Raw genomic sequence first — 23,833 nt, forward strand, 5'->3', positions numbered from 1 at the left:
TAGAGTGCCTGAGTTGGCATACAGGAGCCCTGGAAGGTTGATTCTTATTTCACCTTTCCACCTCAAACGGGCAACCCTTGGCAACTTTTGACATCATGCCGTTTTGTTATGTCGTACAAACCATTGGAGAACCAGTGTTCGGTCATATGTCACCTGCCAGTGCCATGCCTGTGACTTTTTGCTCACAATGCCGGTGCTCGATTTTCTGTGTAACATGCCCTTTAACGCTAACGCATTAAAATACAGACTAAATGGAATCAGTAAACCTTTTAAACCAACTCAATTTTAAACACGCCTGCATCCCTTTAACAATTAAAAAAGAAAACGGAAGAAACAACCTCTACAACATAGTTCAGGGTGGATGCTCGGGCAAATTGGTTTATCATGACTGAAATACAGAGCTTTGAAGACAAGGGCAAAACACAAGAGTGGACAGCACGTGCGCTAACTTTCAACTCCTGAGTTTAAAGTCAGCACATGTGCTGTCCCTGTGTTTTGCCATTGTCTTCAAAGATCTGTATTTCCATCCTCATGACAGTGTACTCTATGCAGGTGTGAAAACCATTTTGCTCTAAACACCTCCACAGGTTGTCCACCCACGTGTGTGCCCTATTCTGTACTGCCTTCTGAAGGCACTCAAAGCAGTTTAGAAATGCTATGCAAGTTTTTTCTTGTTCTGATCCCGGGTGTATAAGAAACCACTGAAGACTCTTTTTTCTTTTATTACTGTTACCTTCTTCCAGTTCAGTTTGATTACTGGCAAAACTACATCTCACTTAGCATAACCGACTTTCCACTGCCATTAGCGCTGCATGCATATACTTGTTTTTCCTGTGCTGCAGTAAAGTGTCACCACAGAGTTTCTCTAGGGAGGGAAGATCAATTATTTGGCTCTTTAAGGCTATGCTGGCATTTCTTTGATAGCAAGACTCATTTACTGTTAAAAAAATTTCACTGTAAAATGGAGCATTTTTTTCTCGTCATCCGACTGAAAGCAGTAACCTCAATGATGAAAAAAACTCTGTGATCACCAATAAAAGTGAACGACCTCCCTCAGGAATTCGCCATTTTAAAATTCTGCCTTGATGCAATTACGCACCAACTGTGAAAAGAGCTGGTGACAACAATTGCTGCACTTCAGTTCTTGGTTGTTTCCAGCTGACGAAAAAGCTCCATTATCACTGAAAGTAGCCTTTGTCATTAAAACGTGGTGACCGATCGATACAGGCCGAATTCAGTTTACTGCAATTGCCTCTTTAATGTTAAACAGAACCTCAAAGCCCTCGAAGAAGGTTATTAAAACCCAACAAGCTTGACACACACTGCGCACACCCTCGCCGTACAGGTCACTCACTTGTCACCGAAGAAATAATTGTTCTGCCCAAGACGCTCAGAGAGAGCTGCACAGCAGGACTGTACTTCTTCAAACACCTGCACATGGGAAACAAGGGGAGCCCAATGAGCCACATGACTGAGGAATGCCTCAACTACTGCAGTCAGACAAACCCAAAGCAACGTATGGGCTATGAGGAAAAACCTGGAGGAGGGCTCCAGGACAGCCCATCGGGTTCAGTAACGTGTGCCAACATTGGACAGTGCACAGCACACGGGTGCTTTTATATTCCACATTCACTGAAGTACATAGCCATCGCCCACAATCTTTGAATTGACGAATAACTTCTTGACAAGTCTGTGTTAGCAAATAATTAGGTTCAGCTTCAACATAGTATGAAAAAAGTTCCTCGATGGTCACAATGCATAGCGCATGGTCCCACATTTAAAAAAAATCTCTTTTCAAACATGGTATGCCATTAAGACCATGCTCCATGTATCACAAGCTATTTAGCAGTGCCACAAGTTTAGAGACATGCCATATTTTCCCTTTTTGCGTCAAATTTGCAGACTTTAGCAGCTGCTGGATCTTCCACAGCACTCCCCAAGCATTAAAACGAGGAACCAAAAAACCGACACATCAGTCTTAAAATACCTAAAGGAAATTTTTGATGGCAAGGAAAAAAACAGAATATCTCTCAAAACTCCGTGTCGCAATGAACACAATACCCACCACATAAAATTCTGCTGCCCAGCACAAGTGCTATCTTTTTTTTATGTTAATAACCATTACTGTCGTATCAGTAGACAGCAGTGTTGTGGTTACCACAGTACAAGCAAGCAACATAAATAACCTTGCTGTTAAAGCATAGTGCTATAAAAAATATCCAATGTAGAATAAAAAAGGCAAAGAAATGAGATTTTTGGCAGAAAAAAAAATTAAAGAGCACTGCAGAATCTGCATTGGAGTAATGCGAAAGCACGGATGCTGCTGTTGGTTGCTTCTGGTTGCTTCTACAGTCAAACCTCGATATAACGAACACTCATATAACGAATTATTGAATATATCGAACTCGTCTGAAGTATTTTTGTCAAACACATGTATTTTTAACTTCCTATAGCCAACGCGGTTCGGTATAAAACGGATAAAACGAACTTCGCGGCGCCAAGCACTACCTTACTTTAATAGCAGGAGGCAGGCTTCGTTGCACTACAAGTGTGTTATACGGTGGAGCAAACGTTCCGGACTACTTCGCAAGCGCTGACAGCGCCACAAATGCCACGTCGGCATTGCGAGTAGACAGCCAAAGAAATTGTTTGCATCTCACAATTGCTGCCAGCGCCGCTTCAGCAGCGGCGGCAGTGGCACGATCGAATGTTGCTTTTGCTGCTTTTGCCCTTTTGCGTCTTTTGCGCTTTAGTGTTAGCAGCGGCGTGGCTGTCGTAGCGTGGTAGAGTTCTGTGAAGGTTGTGTCGGTGGTCGTATCGAGTGTGGCGCGCGGATGTGCGTAGTGCTGTGATGGCGGTGAACGTGAAAAAAAAAAGAGCAGCACTGACCTTAAAGACCAAGCTGGAGATAATTCAGCGTGTGGAGAACGACAAAAATAAGTGCGTTCTTGCGGACTTATTTGACATCCCAAGGAGCACTTTGAGCATCATTCTGAAGAACAAAGCTGTCATCAAGGCACAAGCACAAGAGACCACACGGACAAGTGCACAGCGTCTTTGGCCCCCTGCATTCGGCGACGTGGAGAAGGCTCTCTACAAATCATTTTTGGATGTCAGAGCTCGAAACATACCGGTGTCGGGACCGATGCTTCAACAAAAAGAGAAAGGGTTTGCCTGTATCCTCGATGGCGAAAACTTCGTCGCCAGCTCCGGATGGCTGCAAAGGTTCAAGGCACGCTATGACATCGTAGGCAAAGCGATCTCTGGCAAAAGTGAGACGGTTAACTACAAGAGCATCAAAAAGTGGTTGGAAGAGGAGTGGACACAAATCCTTGCAAAATATCAGCCCAAGGACATCTTTAATGCGGACAAAACGAGCCTATTTTGGCAGATGCTACCCAAGCATACCCTTGGCGCGCGTGGAGAGCCGTGTCATGGCGGGAAGCGAGGAAAGGCCCGGATCACTGTTTTGCTTGCCACCAACATGGACGGCACTGTGAAGCTGTGACCCTTCGTCATCGGGAGATTTAAAACCCAGAGATGCTTGACAGGGGGCCGCATACTCCTCGTAGAGTATGCTTTCAACAAGAAATGTTGGATGACGAGTGAATTTTTCGTGAAGTGGCTTCATGCTTGGGACTGTGAGCTTGCGCATGAGGGTTGCAGTGTGTGTCCTTGTCGATAACTGTACCGCACGCAACACAGATGTCGCACTCTATAACATTGAAGTTCGCTTTCTTCTGCCTAACACGACAGCCAAGCTGCAGCCTTTAGATCAGGGCGTCATCAGGGCCTTCAAGGCAGTTTACAAGAGGAGACTGATTGACACTCTTTTCATGAAGCTTCGTATAAAGCAGGACTTGAAGATTGACTTGCTGGGAGCAATCCAGATGCTTAAAGCGGCATGGGACAACGTGAAAGGCGAAACGATTGCCAACTGCTTTCGGCATACAGGTTTTGTTCCAGCAGAGGCCCGTGCAGCAAGTGACGATGCCGACGAAGCAGAAGCAAAGCTACGCAAGCTCGATGAGGCCTGGAACGATTTTTCCCGTCTTGTTGTTGACATGCCTGCAACAATGCCTGTAGAAGACTTTGTAGGTGGCGACGACATCACACCGACCACGGCTGTACTGACAGACGTCGAAATCGCTGTGGAAGTCTCTGAACATCCAGATGAAGCTCAGGCTAACCCTGCAGACAATGAGAATATTCCTACCTCACAAGAAGCGCTTGCTGCATTAGATTTACTGCATCGCCACTGCAGTGCTATTGAAGGCAGTGGGTTTGTCCTTGTTGAATGTTTGCAAACTGTGGAACAGCGCGTGATACGGAACGCGATCAACGCAAAAAAGCAGGCCGCAATAACGCAGTTCTTTGCGCCTAAATAAATGAACGTGACCCAAGTAAGCACCCTCCGAGTTGCTGTGTCTTCTCTGATTGAATTTTGCTGCTCTTGCATGTATTTTCTACGGAATTTTATATTACGAATTATGGATATAGCGAACTATTTTCAGATTTTTTAACTGTGCGTTATAACGAGGTTTATTCACTTCTTGTTTACCCATTTTAGTCTTTGGTACTTCAAATTGCACACCAATCCCTTCCTATGCCCTTTTTCGTCTCTACTTCCGGTTGCGTGATGTCACATCCTCTACGTCACATTAATTCACTTCCTGTTTACCCATTTTAGTCTTTAGTACTTTCAAATTGCGTGCCAGTCCCTTCCTATGCTCCTTTTCAGCTCTACTTCCAGTTGCGTGACGTCACATCCTCTACGTCCCATTAATTCACTTCTTGTTTATTCATTTTAATCTTTGGTACTTTCAAATAGCGGGCCAATCCCTTCCTATGCCCTTTTTTGTCTCTACTTCCGATTGCGTGACGTCACATCCTAGATGTGACATTAATTTACTGCTTGTTTACCCATTCTAGTCTTCGGTACTTTCAAATTGCTCGCCAATCCCTACCTATGCGCTTTATTGGCTCTACTTTCGGTTGCAAGACGTCACATCCTTGATGTCACCCTAATTGACTGCCTTAATTAACTACTTTAGTCTTTGGTACTTTCAAATTGAGTGCCAATCCCTTCCTATGCCCTTTTTCGGCTCTACTTCTGATTATGTAGCGTCACATCCTTGACGTCACCCTAATTGACTGCCTTAATTAACTACTTTAGTGCTTGGTACTTTCAAATTGAGCGCCAATCCCTTCCTATGTCCCTTTTCGGCTCTACTTCCTGTTGCGTGCCGTCACATCCTTGACGTCACATTAATTCACTTCTTGTTCTTTGGTACTTTCAAATTGCGCGCCAATCCCTTCCTATGTCCGTTTTCGGCTCTACTTCCGGTTGTGCGACGTTACATCTTTGATGTCACCCTAATTGACAGATTTAATTAAATATTTTAGTATTTAATACATTCAAATGTGGCGCCAAGCCATTCACTAATAAGACCATTTTCGCCGTTACTTTTTTCATTTTCTGCCTCTAATTAATTATCTAATTAACCTACTGACCTAATTATTTTTTCGTACACAACATTACATCACCCTCTATCGATTGGCACCAATCATTAACCTCTACGACTTCTCAATTACCCACAAATGCAGCGGACACAATTTTGCGTGTTTCGCCTCTAATTAATTACCTAAATACCTTATTGCCCTAATTATTATTTTGGGCGCAACATTACATCAGCCTCTATAGATTGACACCACTCATTAACCTCTACCACTTCTCAATTACCCGCAACTGCTGCGGACACGATTTTGCGGACGCGGTCTGCTGACAGAAATCTGTGAACATAGCGAAGTAACGCAAGATGGGGGATTCCCCTAAATATTTGACCAACACCATTCCCACTTCGAGTTATAGATCAATTCGCTCTTGCCCTACCATCTGATCTGCTGACCGTCCTGGTTAGCTCAGTCGGTAGAGCGACTGCCCCGGAAAGGCGGTGGTGCCGGGTTCGATTCCCGGATCAGGACGAATTTTTCTTTAACTACGAAGTTTCTGAGAAAGCTGTATAGCTTTCCTTTGTAGCCGTATGGCTGCGCTTGGGTGGATGCAATGAGTAATTACGCCCTTATTACAAATCTACTGAACCTTGGGGGATTCCCCTAAATATTTGACCAACACCATTCCCACTTCGAGTTATAGATCAATTCGCTCTCGCCCTACCATCTAATCTGCTGACCGTCCTGGTTAGCTCAGTCGGTAGAGCGACTGCCCCGGAAAGGAGGTGGTGCCAGGTTCGATTCCCGGATCAGGACGAATTTTTCTTTAACTACGAAGTTTCTGAGAAAGTTGTATAGCTTTCCTTTGTAGCCGTATGGCTGCGCTTGGGTGGATGCAATGAGTAATTACTCCCTTATTACAAATCTACTCCACCTTGGGGGATTACCCTAAATAATTGACCAGCAAGATGAACAAGTACCAAAGAAAAACCTCAGTCTGCTGGACAACATTTCAAAACAAAAACTTTTCTTAAGTCAAAGACCTCTTGCTGGGACATTGACTAGAGGACCAAGGACTTCCTTCTATGCTGGTTACCGTATTTTCCGGAGTATATTCATTACTCATTATGGACTGCTCGATATCTAACCATCATTTTCCATGCGTCGCTAACCTCTACTGTCATACCATTGTCCTGGAAGCTAGCAAAAGTACTTCCATTGTTCAAATCTGGCAACAAGCAGCTTTTACCAAACTAGAGACCAATCTCATTAACATCGTATTCATGTAAAATGCTGGAGCACATAATCCACAAACATATAATAGAATTTTTGGAATGTAATAACATGTCTAATTTTCAACATGAATTTAAACAAGGTTTCAGCACCTTAACTTAACTAATTGAATTTTTGCACAACCTTTCCTGTACCCTGGATATTGGAGCTCTGGTGGATGCTATATTTGTAGATTTTTCAAAAGCTTTTGACACTGTACTACATTCTAATCTGCTATGCAAAATAAATGCCATTTTAAAGAATCCTTACTTGGTTAGTTGGATTGCTTATTTTCTTTCACACTGCTCACAGTTTGTTTCTTATGCTTCAACTAATTCTTGTGCTGTAGATGTCTCATCTGGCGTTCGTCAAGGTTTGGTGCCTGGCCCTTTATTATTCCTAATAATACATTAATGACTTACCTCGCCACACCACGTCAAGAATGTGCCTATATGCGGACGACTGCGTTTTATATCACGTAACTAATATACCCAAAGATAATTTGCAACTAAATACCTCATTTGCTAGTTTTTGCACTTGGTGTAGTATCTGAAAAATGAAAATAAATTTTGCTAAAACTTCAGTGACGTCTTTTACTAACATCACGTCCCCTTCAATGTTTAATTATGCCTTCAATGACAATTACCCAGGACTTCTGAACACAATTATATTGTATTGTATTGGATTGGATTTCTTGGCGCATAAGCAACTCAGGCTATCATCCGCCAGGAACAAGGTTTATGTTTATTTTGTAAATGCGGACTGATCTCTTTTTTTTTTTTTAAGTTTGTTCAGGAGGTTTGCATCCTTTAGGAAATGGAGAACATTGTTAACTTCGAACAGTGCATCTTCTCCCAACAGCAGGCTGGGATGGAGAGGGATATGGTCTGTGTAAAAACATGTAAAATATTTTTTCCTTAACTTCTCTAGTTAGTACATGAAAGTAGGATATGAATTATTGTTAGTTCACCTCTGCATCCTTGACACAGAGGTCTGTCTTCTTTCTTTAGAATGAAGCTATGTGTCAGATGAGGGTGTCTGATGCGAAGACGACATAAAATGACTTCGATGAAACATTTTTGGTGACTGCACGATTTCTATTCTTCAATGATCGGTTTGACAAGGTGTAACTTATTATTTATTTCGTTGTTCCATGAAATCTGTCAGTTTACTCTCAGTTTTCTCTTTACAAGTCTTAGAACATCTTTATGTGGTATGTTGACTGGCTGTATATTAGTATGACGGGCTCTTGCGGCGCATGCATTAGCTCTCATCATTGCCGCTGATTCCAACGTGGCTTGGTACCCAACAGAATTTAATTGTATGTCCCTGTGTTTTTGCAGCTATTATATTATGTATGATATCTTCGATTAGAGGTTCTGTAGCATTTCTATGATTTAATGCTGTGATAATGCTGAGAGAATCCGTATAAATGATGCTATTTTCAATACCGGTCTCTAATATTTTTTCTACTGCTAAAGAAATAGCGTGACGTTCGGCTGTGAAAATTGATGAGAACTCCGGTAACTGTACTATTTTTTCACATTTTCCTTGTACCACAGCACTTCCAACATGGAGCTCTGTTTTAGACCCATCTGTGTAGAACTCTGTGTAATCTGCATTTTTCATTTAAAGCCAAGAACTCCTGTAGTATGTGTTCATGTTTGTTTCTTGCGGAAATGTGTTAGTTTAATGTCGTGTGCAGCAGGGAAATGGTACCAGGGTGGCAGTGGACTGGATTTCCGGGCAATATTTGGAAGAAAATGAAGTAAGTCTAATTCTTGGCCTATCTGTTCAAAACGAAGAATTATTGGTCTGATTGTTTGAGGTTTGTTTTCAAAGAGTGTTCTAGAAGGGCACTGGGTAACTATGGGGTAACAGACATGTTTCGGCAGAGACCTTATTTTGAGTACATATGCGCATGTAAGCATTGTTCTTCTGTCTGTGAGGGGTGGTTCATTTGTTTCGATATAAAGACTATTTACAGGAGATGTTCTATATGCACCAGTTGAGAGCCGTAAACTAAAGTTGTGTACTGGGTTCAGTCGTTTCAGATAAGAGGGTCTCGCTGACCCATACACTGTACATCCATAATCTAACACAGGGTGGGTTACAGACAGATAGATATTTAAAGGACAAGTTCTGTCGGAACCCCAGTGTTTTCTTGGGAGTAGCTTAAGTATGTTTAATGAGTGTGCTGCTTTCTTTGTGAGAATGTTTATGTGAGGTAGAAAGGTTAGCTTTCTATCAAAAGTAATACCGAGAAATTTGTGCTCGCTTTTGACGGGCAGCACAGTTTCTTATAGGTGCAGGTGTGGGTCTGTATACATGCCTCGTCCAAGCGAGAAGAGGACAGCCACTGATTTCTGTGGGGAAAACTCGAAACCATTTTTGTCCGCCCATGTAACTAACCTATTTATTGTCAACTGTATCCGCCGCTCACTTGTTGATATGTTTGAAGGTGTGCATGCAATCTGGCGATTGTCAACGTAGAGTGAATACATAATAGATTTCAGGATTATTCTGAAAAATGAATTTATTTTAATAAAAAACAGGGTAGTGCTTAAAATGCATCCTTGAGACACGCCATTCTCTTGAGTGAAAGTCCTCGAGAGGGCGTACATTGAACGAGCGGTTTGAAAGGAAATCGTTTAGACAGATCAACATTTTTCCGCGGATGCCTAAATCTGCTAGGTCACGCAGAACACCAAACCTCCAAGTTGTATCATATTGTTAGGAGAATAAAATGAGGCTTGCGCTCATGCACGAGAGGTGGCGGCACCAGCGACGCACACAGTAACGGCCGCGTCGGTTAGATGGCGCGAGAAGCGGCGGGCGGGGAGAGCACGCAGAAAGGGGGCTTAACCAGAAACACCTGGCTTAACTACATCTCCCCCTTCCTCTTATCCCTGGGGACAATGCCTTCAGGGTCAACGAAACCCTCTTAAAAAGAGGACCAATCGTCCCGTCCAGGCAGAGCTGAGCAGCTTTCTCTCAGGAAGAAGTCGAGGCACGACCTGCCAGACTATCCGAACGAGAGCCGGCCCTGCCCAGCTAGTCGTAGTCGTACGCGTCGCCGCCGCCACCGCATGCGATGAGCGCGTAGTCGATGTCCATGACTTTGAAGATTTTGACTTTGTGACTTCTCTGTCGGACGAACCGCGGGAGACTTGTCGAGGCACGACCCACCAGGCACTGCTCCCCGGTCCGAAAGACCGAGTCAAACACAACGCAAAAGAACGCGAAATCTAAGTCGTAACAAGTGGTGGAGGTGCTAAATTCCCCGCTATGGACAAACAAGAAAAGTAGGGAAGTCAACCACTCACCGAGACCGCCGAAACGCAGTTGCAGAAAAATTAGGATTCGAATACAGAACACGATTCAAAGGGGAAGAAAAAAAACGCAACCTGAACGAGCGTTTCAACGACTTATTCGCTTTTTGTGAGGAGGCTATCGCGGCCGCAAGAAAATAAGCCGCTGATGCACACAGCGGAAAGAGTTTTGAGGAACCGCGTCATTCCCGCCAGCGACCGAACAGCAATGAGCGAGCAACAAAACACGCCGTCAATGAGGGCGTTCGCGCCGCCTCCCGTGTTTAAAGGGACAGCCGATGAAGACCTGGAGGATTGGCTCCATATATATGAGAGGTACGGCAGATCCCTCGCGTGGACGGACGAACAGAAAGCGGACAACTTGGTGTTTGTTCTCGCGGACGTCGCCCGGGCCTGGTACGTGACAGCACTCCGGGAAAAAACGCCGGAAACATGGTTAGACTGGCAAAGAGCACTACGTGCCACCTTTGCAGGTGCGCACGTACAAGAGTGGGCGTACATTCGCCTACAGGAACGCAAGCAGCAGCTAGGGGAGATCCCACAGCAGTATGTGGCTGGGGTGCTACAGCTATGTGGACGGGCCAACGCGGCAATGACAGATGCCGAGAAGCTTAAGTACTTACTGCGGGGCTTGCGACCCGAAATGATGGAATGCGTGGCCATTTCTAACCCCAACTCCACGCAGGAGTTCTTAGAACACCTGCAGCGCCTGACACACGTAGGGGCCATGGCACGCCACGCTCTTATGACCATGCCGACGCACCCGCTGCCAGGTATCCCAACCGGGCACCCGGTAATGCCCAACATCCCTTCATGCTGCAGGCACTCCACCACAGGTTCTCTACGCACCTGGCCGCCATGAAAACCCTCAAAACAAGGGCACAGATGCTGTGTTAGAGGCCATGCAAGAGACCCTGCGCGCCTTAACTGCAGCTGTGGATCGCCTCGGGCAACGTGACCGCCGACCGTTCCCGCCACGTGGCTCAAGAACACAGGGAGGACAAGTAGTTTGCTTCCGATGCAACCGAGCCGGGCACATCATGCGCCAATGCCCAGAGAACCAGGCACCTCCGGCCCCGCACCAGTCGGGAAACCGGTAGAGCCGGGTCCTGCAGTCCGACCCGGTGGAAAGCATAACGACTCGGTTTACGCAACATTCCACCATACACAACTCATCACGGTTCCTGCCACGGTGGAAGACCTGTGACTGCCCTGTGAAGACCTGTGAAGCAGTGTGACTGCCCTCACAATTGATGCAAAGAGGTGTTTCAGTCTGACAGTTATCTGAGGGATGTTCGTGGGAAGCACACTTCGCACATGTAAGTTGGCCTCGGCAAGTCTGCGAGCCGTGGCCATACCTTTGGCACTTGAAACAGCAACGCGGGTTAAGTATGTACGGTTTCAGTTTTATCTTTGCATACCCTACCTCCACAGGTTCGGGCAGTGTGCTCGATTCGAAGGTAAGGACTATGTACCTGGTAGGTATCTCTTTGTTTTCCCGTCTAATTTTGATTCTGAACACATTTATGACATTTTGTTCTTTAAGTCCTTCGAGGAGTTCTTCACTGATGTACTTTAGGTCGTCATCTGAAACTGCTCCCCTCACCGTGTTTAGAGAGCGGTGTTTGGTGATACCAACTGGACATTCTCCAAAGTTGGTCACTACTAGGAGTTTTTCATGCTGGTGATGATACATAATTTCTAAGAGAAGGTCGCCGTTCGGAAGTTTTTTGACATTGTATCCTTAGCCTATTTCTTCAGTCAACGTCTTGGTCACAACAAAAGGAGAGATTGGCCTAGCTGTTTTTTGAGGGTCTTCACTGTGCACCACGTGGAAGTGTGGGAATCGGTTTGCATTCTTCAAAAAGAACTTTGCAGTTTCATCGATCCGTCCCCTTTATCGGGAGCAATCGTTGGAGAGCAAAAAAGAAGCCATGCGTTAAGTTTTTTGTTCGGCCAGGGTGGCGGCCACCCACCATGGAGCCCAACGAGGGGACGGGACAGGAACTTGCAAAGCAGTCCGGCCCACACCAGCCGTATACCCCGACCATAACCAAATATGGCATAACGCAGGGTGGTTAGCCACACAAGGTTAACCCTAGCCGCCAGGAAAAGAAGGAAAAAACAAGAAGTGAAGAGAAGACAGGAGAGTTGTGAGAAAGAGGATAGGAAAGTGAAAGACGCAGGGGAGAATAGGAAAAGGCAACTGCCGATTTCCCCCGGTCGGGTCAGGCCGGAGGTGCCGTCTATGGGAAGCGTGGGCCAAAGTGGTGTGTTGCCTCCAAAGAGGGGCCTTAAAGGTCCGAACACTCTGCATTGGCTCAACCACCAGGATCCCCTTTTCCCCAGACACGGCGATGCCACGCACGACTAAGCGTGGGTGCTCGGGGTCCGTGGTGTCGCACAGTACACGCGAACATCTGCTTTAACAGATGCCCCCTGCGGGGACTTCTGAACACATATCTTGGTGTTATATTTATTACCAACATGTCCTGGTCAAAGCATATTAATTTCATTTGCTCTAAAGCCCTCAAATCGCTTGGTATTTGAGAAGAACATTGCCTAATGCTCCTTAATTCGTTCGGTACTGGAATCCTCATAAAAATTGTAACTTTATCGAGAGCATTCAAAGAAAAGCAATCAGGTTCATATATCATCGATACGATCGCCATTTCTCACCTTCTTGTGCCATGTCTACTTTGAATCTAACCCCCTGCCTGTGTGCCGTAACATAGACTCATTGAAGTTATTGCATTGCATCGTTAATTCAATTTGCCATGTAACACATATTGTCTACCTTACCCCCGATATTCCCCGATCAACCAGGAGTCGTCATAGCCTTCACCTAAAGCCATACTGCGCCCATACTAATATTTTCAAATACAGCATTTTCCCCCAAACAATTGAACTTTGGAACACAATTCCTGCAACAATGCGGTCTCTTTCGCATATTATTATCAGCCATCGATGCCACATGGTTATTTTTTCCTCTTCGTGTTGTGCTTACAATGTACATATTGGTTCATTCTCTTTTTCATTTTTTCAGTGCCTGTGCCATATCATGTCCACTATGAGTGTAAACATGTTAAGTTTGTTTGTAACTTGCCATTTTATGCGTATTTTTCTTAGCCCCACTCCTGCAATAGCCCCAGCATTTTTTTTTTGCGTGTGTGCAATGCTCAAAGGTGAACTTTATAGCTAAACAATGGCATAGTATTCAGAAATGTGGCGCAGTGTTTGTTGCGCCACATTTCTGAATACTATGCAGCATCAACTATCCCCTCAAGCCGTTATTTTGAGATACCTAAACAATGGCGGTAGCAAGTTTTGTGATTGCAATGTCTTCGGTCACCTCACAGGCACCTAGAGCATTAGTAAAATAAAATGCTAAAAGATGGTGATATCTGCACTCCTCGCCCTTTCCACACACACTGCAAGATAAGCAGATTCATTTTTTCAGTTGCAATTTACAACACTGCTTAATGCGCATGAATTTTCCACCTGCTATGCATGCGTCAAAGCTCCCAAATGCAGCGACTATAAGCGCAGTGATTATGACCACGAATAGAATGCCCCAGTGCTGCAGCAACAAGAAGGCAAACTTTTTTATTGCGAAAGCCATGCTACTCGCACTTTCAAGCCTTCGTGTGACCCGGCCGCAGTTACGTCTTACCCACGTGACGCTGTGATGTCACATCCCACGTTACACACAGGCCGGCAGGAGCTGCCAACTTGGGTCTCTCGTTTCATATGGGACAGTTATGTCAGAATCAGCCTGCTAGGACACTGGCATTCATGTTAACCCTATAGGTCACTAAGGCACGTTCATATGGGTTGGTTAAAGCGGGGCCTTATATGTGGGCTGAGGAAGAAGAAAAAGTGAAGAAGAACGCTCGGTCACCAGCAGCTAATGCTTTCGCTCAATATTTGGTTCAGCAGCGTTGAACCTAAGAATTTCAGTAACAATAAAGTGTTGCTGCTCTCACTGTGCAAGTATTTTCAGGCACAAAAGCTGTCAGCTTTTTTTCCCATAATTTGCACATAACGAATTTTCTTCTAGGCCCAGAGCATTTCGTGTTGGTCTGCAAGTGCTACTGCCCTAACTTGGGTAAATTGAGTTGCATCTTATTCAAGGGTGCGTCTTATATACCGACTATTTTTGTTAAAAGCCTCTACATATGAGGGCTGCGTCTTATACACCAGAAAATACAGTATAATTCTGTTTGCTGTTGCTACAGAAAAGACACACCTGTGCTGCAGCTAATATAATCATAGCACTCTCGTGCTGAAAGTGCTACACATGCGAATAATGCCACACATACCTCTTCTAGTGACTTCTCGCTCCACTCAGAAACGGAGAGCTTGGTGAGAACCTGCCGTCTTTTTCGGAAGCACAAAATATGGTTCAGAGGCCATGGGTACACTGATCCATACCGGGGTTTTGTGACCTGTGTGAAGGAGACACAGTAGTGGAGAACAAGACCGCCAGAGGAGCAGGCATGGCAAATAAAGCTAGAGCCACACAGTAAAGCTGCAACGAAGGTGTTTAGCATCAGGCCAAGACAGCCCCCTCAATCAACTAATGAAAACTAAAACTAGTTTAGTCAGCCCAGCTTCTCAGATCTAAGAACAGTGCAAACTTGTTTTCTCTGCTAAAAACATTCATGCATGTCTCATATTCCCAGTCTAGCCCAGAAATAAAATGAGTGCAAATGAAACAGTAGCAGGGCCCTGGTTTAGGGCAAGTGCTACAGAGAAGAAAAGAATTCCATCCACTCATGAGCGATGAATCCAGTGCCAAGAACAATTATAGTTACTTCAGTCACAAGTTATGACCCTGTCAAAGAAAAACTTCAAAAATATTTAGGGCTTTTGAAAATGCTGATGCATGCAAAACAAGTGAATGAATATACATTCATGCCTCAGTGTTATGGTCACGATTATTATCCCCTTCAGGTGCTGTGCTGTGTCCACATATGTGGATGTGACCCAAATTTCATTATATCTTTGCACAGTGTGAATTTCCGCCTTTGAATTTGACACCAGTAGCATTTGGACCTGCCCTGTCGAGTTTGTGACGCCATCTCTTGTTGCTACAGCGAAACGTGTTTGTAAAAAGCAAGTAAAGATGGACATCACAGCGTTTTACGCTGAGATGAATCAGTATCTCTTATTTTTGCATGCCTCTTTCTAAACCGATGCCTAATAATACTATTTGTTGTTTCGCTCGTTCCGAGATAACCGGTCCTGCGCGGGGGCTATAAAGAGAGGCGCATGCTTTTGCCTCGCCCTCTTTACTCTTGGATGTCCTGCCTGACTGCTGTTCCGACGACGAACCCTGAGCCCCCCCCCCCATCTGCATGGACGGAGATAAAGATGTTTCTTCCATGGCCCGCTGTGTGTGTGTCTTGCATCTACCTCGGGCAGAGGAATCGCCCACAAAGGGAATGTAGATATTGCATGCCAGATTTCATTACATAGAAAAAGTGCTTCAGCGGACTTTCAAAGTTTTGCGTCCACAAATGTGGATGCGGCGTCTTAATACTGAAATTGTTAAAGTAGAACATTCCGTCTGCGGCACTTCGTTATTTTGCGCAAGAGCAGTACGTAATATGCTGATTGCATGCAGGTGTCTCAGTCTTGTAGGTGTCAAGGTATTCTCGGAGGAAAACATTTATTTAAGCAAATGATTAGTTAGAAAATGCAGAAAATGTTGCAATGTTCTCATTCATGTAGCAGCTTTGAGGCGCCATGTCCCCATATCATGTCCCCATATTATAAACATTTTTGGACAATCTTTTATATTTTAATTCTGCCTGGATCATGCAAGGTGCAAAGAAAAAGTTTTCCTTTCAGAAAATTTAATTGGCACCTGAAGGGGTTATGGACGACTCGAAATTTGAAAATTCTTTTGAAGACCAACAGTTTTTCAATGTAGTGTTTATAACTCTTTAATATGGAAACTAACTGTCTGGACAACGGACAAGAGGGAAATGCGTACAGCCATTGAAGTCCATGCATTTGTGTCGCGTTAATATGGACAGTGATGAGAGTAAAACCTCCACTGCCTCGCTTAGACGTGTAAATTGCTTAAGCAGGGACCCTTTTCTTTTCTGGCTTCATGTTCTAGAGCACGAAGTTGGTCGACCCGCCAATGCACCTTACCATTTTCAGTACTGTGTACATGGCTGGCCGTGAATAAAATTCTCCCTGCAGCTTATGCAAAGCATATAGGAAGCCATATTCTACCGCTTTCAGCTGACTGAGTGCTGATGCCATGTATGCGAACAGTTGTTCTAGAAATTAACTCATTTATCTATGGTACGTCATAAAGCTATCATAGACCACAATCCCTGTCAAGTTGCACCACAATATTTCAGTCATAATGGTGGCCGTGGTAACTAGCTTGTAGTTTCAAAAATCATTCAATTTCAACTTGCCACCTATAAGCACAAAGGCTGACCTTAATGATTCAATATTTTATTTTCACAATTCATTATGGCTCGTTCTATGCCGGACACTTTTGCTTGAGAACCCAATGGTCCATATTAACGAGGCACGACCATATATACGCACATAGCAGAGCCACACAGGGTAGTTTCAATTTTAATAGCAATTTTCTGCATCCAGTTTACATGCCTAGTTTAATACAGTTCTGTGCGGCCTGTCTCAAAGGATTATAAAAACAATTATAGAAAGTAAGCTCCTGTGATTCACGGCACATTATATTGTAACGAGTACAAGGCAGCGATCACTGATCGGAACAGTTCCACGCGCTACACTCAGTTTCATCCTCTTTGTCCTCTGTTCTTCTTTGTACTCTTTTCAGAGAGGCACGCGGCATTACCCCCCTCTTCGAAAGCGGCGACTGGACGCTGGGAGTGTCCTCAGATTATGCACACAGGAGAAGCAGGGAACACAAAGCTGCACACATGGAAAAGATCACTGCCTCTCATAATACGGTTTCATCCACACTGCATGAACAGTTTCAGCACTTGAGCGCCACCGTGTTGAAGGTCGTTGGCCCCGAGCAACAACTTCGTAAGTCACGTTACTAAGACGCCGAATGACCTCGTATGGCACAAAGTAACGACGAAATAGTTTCTCGGAGAGTCCTTGACGGCGCACTGGTGTCCACACCCATACAAGATCGCCAGGTTGGTAGTGAACGTCTCTGTGTCGTAGGCTGTACCGACTGGCATCGCGATGTTGTTGATGTTGAATATGGCACCGTGCGAGCTGGCGCGCTTTTTCAGACTGCTGTAGAAATATGTCAACGCCTGCATAGGCGTTGGTGACATCGTCGCCATGACTTATGGGTAGCATAGTGTCCAACATTGTGGTGACGGGACGACCATAGACTAGCTGGAATGGCACAAGAAGCGTAGTCTCCTGTTCAGCCGTATTGTATGCAAAAGTTGCATACGGAAGGACATCATCCCACGTGCGATGCTGAACGTCGACGTACATGGAAATCATGTCTGCAAGCGTTCTATTGAGGCGTTCAGTCAGTCCGTTTGTTTGCGAATGGTAAGCAGTAGTCCTACGATGACTTGTGTGGGTAAGACTGAAGAGAGCCTGCATTAGTTCAGCCGTAAAGGCTGTACCGCGGTCAGTGATAACCGATGGGGCACCGTGGCGCAGTACGATGGTCTTAAGAAAAAACTGGGAGTTGCACGGGAAAGTGCCTGTGTCTCGGCATATCGCGTTAAGTAGTCCGTCGCCACTACTATCCATCTGTGCCCAGATGCGGACGTTGGGAAAGGGCCCAGAAGATCCATACCCACTTGCTGGAAAGGGGCTGTTGGCGGAGGTATCGGCTGAAGGAGCCCTGCAGGCTTCAGCAGAGGTGTCTTTCGCCGCTGGCAATCTTGGCATGTTCTCACGTAGTGCTGGACTGAAGGCAGCAACTTAGGCCAATAGTACTTTTGTCGGATGCGTGCTAATGTTCGCGTGACTCCTAAATGACCAGCCGAAGGCTCATCATGGCATGCGTGCAAGATTTCTGGCCGGAGGTCGGACGGCACAACGAGAAGAAAGGTTTCCTTGTTGTGCTGAAAGTTTCTCTTATATAAGACGCGATTGCAAATGCTGTAGGAGAATAAACCCCGTGCGAAAGCACGTGGGACAGCTACATCAAGGCTTTCGAGATGCTCAATAAGTGGGCGTAAACCGGGGTCAGCCCGCTGACGCTGGGCCATGTCGGTGGTCGTGACGACAGCAAGAAAAGGGAAGTCATCGTCTTCTCGGTCGGGAGGGGCAGCATCAACTGGTGCACGAGACAAGCAATTGGCGTCGCTGTGCTTACGGCCGCTCTTGTATACAACTGTAATGTCGTATTCTTGGCGACGGAGGCTCCACCTTGTAAGCCGTCCAGAGGGGTCTCTGAGGTTAGCTAGCCAGCATAACGAATGGTGGTCACTCACAGCCCTAAAAGGTCGGCCGTAAATATAGGGTCGGAACTTAGTTATGGTCCAAACTACCGAGAGACATTCCTTTTCCGTGGTTGAACAGTTTGTCTCTGCTTTTGAAAGAGAGCGACTTGCGTAAGCGATAACTTTCTCAGTGCCATTTTGCCACTGATTCAGAACGGCACAGAGTCCAAAATTACTGGCATCGGTATGGATATCCGTAGCGGCGTTTTCGTCAAAATGGGCAAGTATCGGGGCAGCCTGCAGTCGCCGGCGCAACTCGTTGAAAGCATCCTCTTGATCATCTTGACACGCAAAAGGAACATTGTCTCGGGTAAGACGCGTAAGAGGCTCGGCAATCACTGAAAACTTTTCTACGAAACACCTGTAATAGGCACAAAGCCCCAAAAACGTTCTAACGGACTTTTTGTCGGTTGGGCACAGAAAATTTTTCACAGCAGCAGTCTTGTCGGGATCTGGTTTCACGCCCTCAGAACTAATAACATGGCCAAGAAAGCAGAGCTCCTGGAATCCGAAATGGCATTTCTGTGGCTTTATCGTCAGTTGGGCTGAACGCAGTGCCTGTAGTACCATTCGCAGTCAGTCAAGGTGCTCCTCAAAACTAGCTGCGAAAATGACATCGTCGAGATACACTAGGCACGCTTGCCACTTCAGTCCAGAGAGAACGGTGTCCATCACTCGCTAGAAGGTTCCTGGTGCAGAACAGAGACTGAAAGGAAGCACTTTAAATTCATAAAGGCCGTCGGGGGTGACGAACACTGTTTTCTCTCTGTTCCTTTCGTCCACTTCTATCTGCCAGTAGCCATTCTTGAGGTCAAGTGACGAGAAATATTTGGCATTGCGTAACCGGTCCAATGCGTCGTCGATACGTGGGAGCGGGAAGTCCCGTTTCGTTACCTAATTTAACTTACGATAATCGACGCAAAAACGCAAGGAGTTGTCTTTTTTCTTCACTAACACTACAGGCGAAGCCCAGGGGCTGGTAGACGGTTGTACCACGTCAACGGTAAGCATTTCCTGCACCTGGCTTCGAATAGCCTCTCGTTCCATTGACGACACTCGGTATGGGTGTTGGGAAATCGGCTTGACCTCCGCGTCAACCATAATGCGGTGTTTGGCTACTGGGATACGCCCAACTTTCGAAGACGTTGCAAAGCATCTAGCAAATTCCTGAAGGAGGTCTAGGAGTCACCGCCGCTTGACCACTGATAGATTGGGATTAATGTCCACAGTTGATAGAATGTCGGGTGCATTACATCTGGCTGGCGACGGCGGCGCCAGAGTACAGATGTTCCCTGGTTCAATAAAGTCGGCAACATACGCGATGGCCGTTCCTTTCGCAATGTGCTGAAACTCGGTCCCAAAATTCGTAATCCAGAGCTTCGCACAACCGTCCCGCAAGCGAGCAAGTCCTCTTGCAGCGCAGATCCCCTTCTCAAGAAGCAAGCCCACGTTCGTCTCTGCCAGTACGTCTCGGTTGCATGGTGAGTACTTTCTACCAAGACCATAATGCTGCACCGTGGCGGGATCGTAACGTCAGCAGCTGTAATAAGGCGGGCGTTGATGAACCGTCGATGCTAGATCTCGCAATGGCTTGGCTCTGCGAAAATGTCACTCGTGATTCTTGCAAATTAATTATCGCACCATTAGCCTGTAAGAAGTCCAAGCCGAGTATGACGTCTCGCGAACAGTGGGTAAGTACAACGAAGTCGCAAACATAAACAAATCCGTCAATTGCAACTCTCGCAACGCATCTTCCAGCCGGGGTAATAAGGTGTCCTCCTGCAGTGCGGATCTGAGGCTCAGTCCACTCGGTTAAAACTTTCTTCAATTTCCTGGCTAGCCCACTGCTCATAACTGAATAGTCCGCCCCCGTAGCAACTAAAGCTGCAATGAGAAAATCGTCGATAGAAACCGGTATGTCCGAAACTGCGCATTCAGGTTCATCGTTACATGACGCCGTCTGATAGCCGTTATCTTGTACTAAACTTAATGGAGGATGTTCAGCACTTCGCCCGTCAGCGGCCTCACCTCCGCAAGTCGCTGTTCCTAGTTTTCCCGAAGCCTCGGGGAGCGGGGACTCGCCGAGCGGCTAGTGCGGTATGTAGAGGGCCGTGGACTTGGAGAACGATAACGGGAAGAGGTAATGACGCGGGACCCGTATTGTGGGACGTCCGGAGGATTCGTATGCGTCGACAGGTACTCCTCGATTTCGGGTGGTCGTTCACAACTCCCGAGGACATTGTGCACGCGAATGGAAGCCACGAAGTTCGGCGCGGCGGTACGGACAGAATCTTAACATGTGACCGGCCTCACCACAGTGGTAACAAAGGGGCCGATTGTCAGGGGCATGCCAGAAGTCAGTCCTTCGAAATCGTGCCTCGGCTAGAAGAGGAGGATGGCGTGGGCTTGGATCAAGAGTAGGGGGGTTCACTCTGGCTCTGGGAGAGTCGTACCCACTATGGTGCTGGTTTGGATGAGGCACAGTGAGGTTCCCTCTTGGAGGATCACAGAGATTATGCTGCTGAAGCACGGCCGCGTAAGTTGGCACACTCGGTGGTGGTGGCTACACACCAGGCACAGACGGTTCCGGGACGGCTTGCCTCACTTCTTTGCGAACGACCTCAGCGAGTGATGGAAGCCTCGACGACGACGTTAGACCCTGTAGCTGAATGTGTCTCAGCTCTTCTCTGACCACAGATCGAATGAGCTCCCTTAAGGCATCATCAGAATCGTTGAAGCCGGAACTATCGACGACCGGTGACATGGCGGACACGTTACGGTTATAGTGCTGAGCCCTGTGTCGAAGTGTTTGTTCTATCGTGGTGGCCTCCGTTAGAAAATCTCATGCCGTGCCAGGTGGATTGCGCACAAGCCCAGCAAATAGTTCTTGCTTCACCCCGCGCATTAGGTGGCGCACTTTCTTCTCCTCAGACATATTTGGATCAGAACACCTGAAAAGGCGGATCATGTCCTCGTAGTACATTCCAATACTCTCGTTTGGGGCTTTGATACGAGACTTCAGCGCCGACCCCGCACGCTCTCTTCGGTCGTTGGCGGTGTAGGTCGCCAACAGCTGGCGACGAAAGAGGTCCCATGTTGATAGTGTCGTTTCGTGGTTCACGAACCACGTCCGCGCTGAATCTTCGAAAGCGAAGTAGACATTATAGAGCTTCCTTTGCTCATCCCAGCCGTTGTAATTGGCAACCCATTCGAATCGGTCCAGCCAGTCTTCAGCGTCCTCATAAAGCTCACCATGGAAGGATGGTGGCGTTCGAGACTGGAGGATGACGAACTGGGGTGAAGACTCTCCGTTAGCAGCAATGTTCGTGTTGGATCTATGCATGTTGGCCACAGGCGTGCAGGAAAGAGGCCCGAACTCTGGCAACTGACCTCGAAGGCGGCGGCTGCAACTGCGATGGACCAGTGTCAAATCCGTGGTGGCTCTCGGTTGCCCTTGAGGGGTTGAACTCAGCAAAAAGGGAAATCGTACCCGGCCGCTCCACCAGAAAATGCAACGAGTACAAGGCAGCGATCACTGATCGGAACAGTTCCACGCGCTACAATATTCCTGCAATAACCAAAGCTGACACCAAACAAGTTGTATCCACATTTGTACAGCGCATTGCACAATTACTGGAGCACTGTAGAATGCTTCTCCCAGCTAAACTGCGAAATCCTCAATGCTCAAATTTTGCACCGAAGTGGCATTTTGTCGTTAGTACTTTTTAATGCCAAATTTGTTTGGAGTACTTGCCTGATTTAATCAGAAAAGCCAGATGTTCTTATCGCATGCGGCGGCGGCAAAGCAAAAGAAGCCACTGTTCCAATGCTAACACCGGTGGCGCAATCTTCTGCAACAACCTTCCATCACCCCTTGTTGTGCTGTGACAGAGTTGCTAAAAATGGGCACATCTGGTGTTAGCGTTGGGGCAGCAGCTTCTGCATCGCTGCCGTCGCATACAACACGAACATCTGACTTCTTCTGATCAAATCAGGCAAGTGCCCTAAACAAATTTGATATTAAAAATTACTAACGACAAAATGCCACTTCTATGCGAAATTTGAGCTGCAAGGATCCCACGGTCTAGCTAGGAGAAGCATTCTACAGCGCACCGGTAATTGTGCAACGCACTGTATATGCCATGGCAGAAAGGGCTTAATAAGAATGTGAACCTTTATGCAGTAAAGCAGATGTTTAGTTGAAAGACAATACTGCACGAAAGGTGCAAGGAACTGTGTGCATATGTCTGGCTTACCTCATGATAGGTCTCGTCATTGGCCCAACAGATGTAAAGCTGGAAGCAATTTTTTCAGACACCATAAGTACAAACTCAGTTTAACAGCACTTTCAAAGACCTCAAAAGCAGAAAAGAAAACAGGCAAACATTTTCACAAGGAATTTGCAACCATAATGCAAAAAAAAGAAAGATTGGCATTTTCTTCGCCACTTGAAACATACCCACAGTTTTTCTCCTGTGAAGACACTGCAGCGCTAAATAGGCCCGTGATACAAATCACGATTATGATGTTTATTATCTATAAGTGGAATATAGTGCTTTGACACCCTACAGGATCGGCATAATCATACCATATCATTTTATCATTGAGTTCCAGAAGCACTCTTTTTAAGCCAATGGTGCTGGAACATAATGGCAACTGTTGGCATCCAGTATAAGACGGCAACCAGATTGGTGTTCCATACTCAGGTAATGAATTCAAAACATGATGCTTCCTAGTACTGCAAGCATTTCGCATAGGCAACAAACTAAAAAATCAGGAGATTGGTCAAGCTTCGCTTTCAGAGTAAACGCAATAGTACCTTTAACATTGCCTTTTCATTCGGGTAACGCTTTTATAGTTTTTTTTTGTTCAAGTTGGTTTTTGGGGAAAGGAAGGCGCAGTATGTGCCAAACTTCTCAGTTGACACCTACACCTATCTGAGATACATACGTGGTCAGTCCGGATCTCCGTCGCAGACTAGCCTCCAACTTAACTATACCAAGTTTCATACATCAAGTGCAACACTGCCAAAGCTACGGCTTATGTTTGTGCTCTCCGCATCCGCGATGAAAAATAGTGCCTGCTCTTGAAGAGAGGAAATAATATTGCCTGCAAGCCTAATACCTCTTACATTTGGCATTAACTTCATAAAGAGCACCTTTTTTAGGGAGAAAGGATTGAATTCAGTGAATTTGTGTGTTTTTTATGCCGTTTTCGTTCGTGTCACGTTTTTCGCCACCCCACAACCTTGCAAGCTGTGCCACTAGATGGCGCTGGCTGTGCCCTCCGCACTGCGCATCTCTTTTTGAGAAAATGGTTCTTCGGTGCGCATTTTTGCTA

The 23,833-nt window shown here is 46.0% G+C and overlaps 1 protein-coding gene across 2 annotated transcripts in view; it reads right to left on the reverse strand.

The window, feature by feature from the left end:
• LOC146187455 (metaxin-2-like) overlaps positions 1-23,833 on the reverse strand; it is a 53,177-nt gene that overhangs the window by 15,229 nt on the left and 14,115 nt on the right. For both annotated transcript variants that reach the window (XM_084607712.1, XM_084607710.1), the window contains 3 exons: positions 22,750-22,788; positions 14,381-14,506; positions 1,355-1,431 (listed from right to left, as the gene is read on the reverse strand). In XM_084607712.1, coding sequence (XP_084463838.1) covers positions 1,355-1,431; positions 14,381-14,506; positions 22,750-22,788 — 242 coding nt within the window. The remainder of the gene's footprint in view (positions 1-1,354; positions 1,432-14,380; positions 14,507-22,749; positions 22,789-23,833) is intronic.

This window comes from Amblyomma maculatum, chromosome 6 (genome assembly GCF_055883805.1).
Source record: "Amblyomma maculatum isolate TAMU_Amacu chromosome 6, ASM5588380v1, whole genome shotgun sequence".
Classification (NCBI taxonomy): Eukaryota; Metazoa; Arthropoda; class Arachnida; order Ixodida; family Ixodidae; genus Amblyomma; species Amblyomma maculatum.